Genomic DNA, 6384 nt, shown 5'->3' with positions numbered 1-6384 from the left:
TATTACTGCTCTTATTATAATATTCGTATATGGACACACTCACAACACTCATTTTTGTATTACATTAGTCTATTAACTTGCACCGATATGTAACGCTTACACTATATTTTTTAGATTTTACAAAATTTCACTAATTTTCACATTTTCAAAGGTTTTATAAAAATGTTAAAATGTATCAAATTTCTAAAAAAAATTAAAAAATTCTCTCAAAATAGAAAATTTACATAAATATTTATAAAGTTGAGAAAACCTCTTTAAAATGTTTTATCCTAAAGACAAAACTGCAAGCTAATGAGGGGTCTTGTTAATGACAATAGAATTGCTTCCTGTGGTGTTTGTGGGTTTGCCATCATTCTCCGCTTTCACTCCCTCTTTAAGTTTGCATTTTCCATCTTTGTGTTCGCAATCTTTATCCTTTTTGCATTCTTTTTCTTCTGTGTCTGGCTTGCACTTGTCTTTAGCTTCGCTTTTCTCTCGTTTTGTTGTCGGAAGTGATGCCGCAGCTGCCAGGAATTTTTGCCGCTGAAAATAAGCAATGGCGGCCGCAGCTTCTGACTTGAGGGCTAGGTCGCCTATCGTTGTTTTTTCAGTTGCTTTGTGGCCTCGATAACTGATTGATTTCTTGTTTATGTTGTCAATAAACTCAGTTTTGAATTTGCTTGCCTCCTTTCCGTACGCTTTTTTAATATATTCCTTGAGGTCTTTTATATCTGAATCTTTGGTAGTGTCGTGTATCTGCATGAAATCTGCGTGGCTGTTTCTCACAGCCGTGATTACTGCGTGGTCTTCTGAAAGGCTGTCGGGCGTTATGTCGCCAAGTTTTGGATACTTTGCTTGAGCCGCTTTCTCCGCTTTGCATGTTAGGTACAGCAGTTTTTTTTGCTGTATCGCTGGTCGTCTTGCGACATTGTTTCTTGGGCGCATTTCTTGTTGTTGTCGTTTCCAGAGTAGAGTTATACTGCCGTCGGCCCTGTCGCGGCTTCTTGTTCGTGGTCGTACGTGGGGGTGGCCGTTATGCCGTTGCAACATGCTACGGTGGCTCCCCAGCTGTTTGTGTCGTCGGTGCTGCACGTCGCGCCGGCTGTTATAGTAAGCACCGTGCGTGGCGTTAATTTTGCAATCTGTTCTGGGGTTGAGTACGCGATTTTCTTCAGGTTGTTTGTGCCGAAGGCCGTTGTAGTTGGTATGGTTGAACCGATCTTCCTGCTGTTATCGTCGCATTTCGACGTTCCGGGTTTTGGTGCCCCTGTTCTCGCTTTGAAAGTTGTGCCGCTTACCTTTTTGTAACCGTTGGTTTCCGTATTCCACGTCACAGCGGCCTGCTCCTGGGCGCCATATAAAAAATGGGCCCTGGCATGGTAGGCTTTTGCAGCTGCCGACAGTTCCTGTGTTGTCAATTTTATCGCAGATCGTGCCTTCGCGCTTTGGGCTTCCGCGTAAGCCGGTAGCGCCGAGAGCAAGTGTGCTGACTGCTGATCCGGCTCTGCTGCGGCCGTCAATCTCCAGTTCGCCGCCTGGTCTCTTAGATCTTGCACTGCGTGTTGTTGCTGGTTCGCTATTTGCTCGTAGATCCCTGCGACAGTCTCAGCAAACGCCGCCTCTTGACACGCCGTTGTGTTTTTTCTTGTGTGCCGTCGCCTGACTCCGCTACAGCTGCGTCTGCTGCTTCTGGAACTACAAGTGAAGTCCCTAGAATTGCACCCGCTACAAATACCCGCTTGCTTTTCGGCCCTGGCGCCGCAGCAGCCTGAGTCCTTGGCTCTCTGCGTGACTGTCGGTGCCAGCGCATCGCGCGGTTGCTTAAGGGTAGAGTCTGTAAACAAAGTTTGTGAAAGAAGCATCGTTTGTTATTGGCAGAGTTCGGTTGGTGGTAAGGCGTCCTTTTTGTTTTGGCCGCTTTGTGAGCAGCTCGATAACTCTTGGAAGCGCCCGGGTTGCTCTGCCGATAGAAAAAGGTTGCTTATTAAGTGCAGGGGATCGAACAGTTGACTTGGGTGGTAGGATAAGCGCATTAAATGAACTGGTGTTTAACTTCTTCCTGTGCCACGACAAGATCTTGGAAAGCTGCATACGATACCCACTAGTAAGTTATAAAAGTGATTCTAAAGCAACTTCCCTACACTTTTTTATATTTATTCTATTTTCTATATTCCAAAGTCCTTCAATGTCCGATACTTTCTAGTCACATCACTTTGGTTATATTTGTTCTGGTGACCATCACTATCAGCAGAAAATTTTAAATTGAATTTGCGGACTCTTTCATCTACTAATGGCTATATTTTAGATGCTTTCCAGCTATGTGTATTGTTAATCTCTTGTTCACTTGCAGCTAACGACCGACGTCTGTGACTAATACCGTAGGTAGTTTCGCTTCACAGATTGTGTTTTTTATCATTAATGATTGTATATAACCTAGTGGTAGCCCGTGGAGTTATTGGTGCATTCCTTTTTATGTGCTGCATCTTTTTGCCGCAAAAACATTTTTCGACAAGGTGGCAGCTTGCTTTGTATTTCAAACTCAAAGTTTCACACGATTATAAAACTCAAAGACATCTTCATCACTTATCCATCAAATTCCCATCCCTGCTACCGCATTCCAGACACCTACTTCTCCAAATAATTGAAACTTTCTATATCTAAAACTTTGTTTTTATGGCTTTTAGCTGTTTATGCTTTGTATATTTTCATTTATACTTGCTGTTATTGGAATAACAGCAGTTCATCTACATGGATATTGCGAAGTTGGCGCATTTGTCTTGTTTTGTAGCCTTGGTGATGTGCATCCATCTTTGGTTGAAAGTATGAATTAATTGCGACGCATGATCTGCATGATGTCAGCTGCAAGAATAAATTGTTGCCTTCGCCGATAATTGTCGCTTGTTGTCCTTGTCTCTGTTTTTTAACTGTACATTTCTTTAAAATGATGTGTAATTGTGTCTTTATTTTGTATTTTGTCATGTTTATGCCTAATTCTGTCTGATGTTCTACATTATTTCCAAAGTTTCAACCCCTCCCCTCGTAGATAGGTTGCTTCTCCACCTCTCACCATAAATACTTAACAATAACTCTATCAATGTCGTCACGTTGGTTTTCTTGCAGCACACAGCCATCTTCTACCAGACTAAAACCCCCAGTTGGCCCCTTCATCTCTGAAGAAGCATCCATCTATTTCTCTCTGAAATGTAAAACACAGTCACCTCTTGTATCATTTTCTTTTTTCTATTCTTTTTTATCCGTATTTATCACTTCATTCCGTATGTTTCATCTTTTTTCTTCCCACCTCTATAATTGTGGATTAGGTAGCGACTCTATTGGAATGTATACTAGGCTGTGTCTTTCCCTCACATATATCTCTATTATCTCGTTTTGTATAATAATGACCATCCTTATTCGGGCACATGTAAATGCACATATTTCTTCCCTATTTTACTTAATGTTACACTTACTTACTCATGTACTCTCATTGTACACCTGACATTACTTCGATGAATAATATTCAGTAATCTAGTGATTATTCACCTACAACCACTCTTATAATATTAGTATATGCACACTCAGAATTCACTCCTTTTAGTATCATTATTATTACTTTTATCGCCCTAAATTACTCTCAATGGGCGTAACGTCAACGAAATAAATAAAATAAGCCAAAATAGGATATCTCCTATTTATCATACCGTATTACAACACTGCTTTACATCCGTATTCCTTTTCACACCAAAATTTAGTATTTTCATATATTTAGATTTTCTAATTTTTATACTTCTCAAAGGTTTTACAAAAGTGTTAAAATACATCGCAGTTTATCAAAGTCTTTAAAAATAGCAAAATTTCAAAAAAGGATGGAATTCTATCAAACTCACAAAAGCAACAGCCATACCAAGAGAAAATTTGTTTGAACAATAAAACTGCTATTTTTGCACTTCTCCTTTTCAGATTCACCCTCATTATCTTTTCCCTTTCCCCAGCCACAAACGGGACTAGATTTTCCCTTGTTTTCTTCCTCACATTTAGTTTTCTCAGTATGTTGTCCACGGTTTACAGTTGTCGCTTTTCTATCTTCCCCATCTTTCTTCTCTGTTTTGGTGCCAGGGTCTGGAAAGCATTTATCACCATATTTTTTGCTGTTATCAAATTTGCATCCTGCGTTTTTTAACGGTTATCGATCTTCTGTTTGTTGCTCTTGTAAAGTCGTTGTCAGACCAATGAAAATAGAGCCTAGAATCTTCTCTTCGGTGGTTGCATATCATTTTCATTTCTGCTGTACGGTCTGCACCGCTTTAGACCACCAACATTCACTTTTATGTTTTTTCCGTTAGTGTCACTGCGGTAGTTTGTACTATTCAATGTCTACACCTAAGAGGTGTGAGGTGCCCGCCCTTGCCCGTCGTTTGCACAGTCGCCATCGTGTTGCGTTGGTATGTTGCCGTTTATGTTTGCATTGCCTACAGCTACAGCTGTTGTTTTTAGCGACACCTGCTGGAGGTATTTGTCGGTTAGTAATTTGACTTGCTTGTCCACCTCGGCTTGGATTTAACCGACCGCTGCAACCTTGTTTTTTAATCTTGTTACGTCGCATCCTTCCGTGGATGCCTTTAATTGCTGTGCTATTGAGCAAGTCTTTGCTGTTCCGCCACGGCTTGCTAAGTTTACTGCTGTTGGTGATGTTTTTGTTGAACCACCTACGGGCTGTAGCTTGTTTGACGTGTAAATTGAGACTGCGTGGTCGTCTAATATTTTGCAGCTTTCTGGAGCGCGCCTTCGACGGTCTCGACAGCTTCCAGCTGCGTTCGGCTTCTTTGTTGCAACAGCAGCTGCAGTGCTTGCTTGGCACGTCTTTTGGGTGTATCTCTTTCAGCTTCGGACGCTATATGCCATAAACGCTCGTTCCTGCAGTGCTTTGGCTTTGTTACGAGCGGTTCAAACTTTCGTTTTGAATGACTCGCCTAGTTGTATGCTTGCGGATAAGTCGTCGTGGGTTGTGCTCGCGCCGTCTGTGCCTGTAATTTCTGCTAAGGTAACCGCCTGGGAAACTAGCACCAGCACTAGAAGCGCAACGCCACTGCCGCTTGCAGAGTTGGAGTGCCGCATGTGTTATACTTGTCTCTTAGTACAACTTGCTCTGATTTGTGGCTGCCTGAGTTACCTGTGATTAAAACGTTCGGTCGTTGTAAACAGAACTACGTTTCCCCTTGAACTGCTTTTTCAGTTGAAATTCTAACTTATACCCAGGTTTACAGTCCTAGACTACCTCACACACTCATATATCAAAATCCCTCTTCTGGCAGTCCCACTTTCCCGCCAAAGAAATAAAACCACATACATTTTACAAACTGTCACTCGCTTGTGTTCAGCCCTTAACATGACGTCTCTACATGAGGTCGAAAATAAACGGCTGTACCACCGGCACTATTGCATCAAACCAGGCTTGAGTGAAATAAGGGCCCTTCTTTTCAGCCTTTCCGTTGCTTGGCAACGCCTAATCCTAAGTTACTTTGCAATCGCAGTTCCTAGCGGTGTAGTTAAATGAACTTCATATTATATGTGTTTCATCCTATGCTTTGTGCATAGACGTTCTATCCATTGAGAAGGAGTATTTGCCGCTCTTTTCTTTGATACCACCACCATATGATCCATAAAGTTTCATATCTCTTTCATCTAACCTATTTTATGGCGAGGCTTGTTGTTATTTAGGACTTTTCCTCAACTTAACTTGTAGAAATCTGTAAGGTAAATGAAATGCTTATAGGAAATGGCTACTCTATACTTGGTTCTGGCTGTTAGGTTGAATTCAACTGCATTATTCTAATTTAGCTCGTTTTTACACTACTAACTCTGTCACTTAGACACACATTTTACACCTCTACTTGCTTGAATGTAGAAACAAACAAAATATTGTTCGTTCGAATAACTTTGGTAACTTAACTGTGTGTAATGGGCGCTCAGCCTTTTTATAATTACTATACGGTGATTTGATAAAACTTTTGTTTCTTACTTTTTCTTCTCTGGTTTTATGTACTCTGTTGCTTGGCACTGGTACCAATGACACCCAAATGGTTTGGTAAACTTACCACAAAGCAACTTCTATACTCATCTCCTTTCCCTCTCCAGTATCTCTACGTTGAACACCTTCAGCTTCCCACACTTTCAAGTCAAAGCGCTGACAGAACATCTATTTACTTATCATTCCTCGCAGTAGAAGCTTATAATCTAACTTTGACATATCATTAAACCAATGTTGACTGAACTACAGGCGCTTCCATTGCTCCCATTGCATACTTACTATTTCTTTAATTGGTATATTATACAATAAATTTAGTCCTAGCCAATACTCGTATTATTACTTTGGTTTACACTTTTACAACACATTCTCCTATCATTATC

General features: G+C 41.0%; 1 protein-coding gene across 1 annotated transcript; it reads right to left on the bottom strand.

The window, feature by feature from the left end:
* Positions 1-953: 953 nt before the first annotated feature.
* Positions 954-1841, bottom strand: TEOVI_000783400 (uncharacterized protein; the record flags this gene model as incomplete). Its single annotated transcript, XM_067221184.1, has 1 exon — positions 954-1841. One exon carries the CDS (start codon positions 1839-1841, stop codon positions 954-956), a length of 888 nt encoding a protein of 295 aa, XP_067077285.1.
* Between the last annotated feature and the right edge of the window lie 4543 nt (positions 1842-6384).

Source organism: Trypanosoma equiperdum (assembly GCF_001457755.1).
Source record: "Trypanosoma equiperdum strain OVI genome assembly, contig: ctg_1344, whole genome shotgun sequence".
Lineage (NCBI taxonomy): Eukaryota > Euglenozoa > Kinetoplastea > Trypanosomatida > Trypanosomatidae > Trypanosoma > Trypanosoma equiperdum.
The sequence above is the reverse complement of the archived record's forward strand: the minus strand, read 5'-3'. Positions and strand labels throughout refer to the sequence as shown.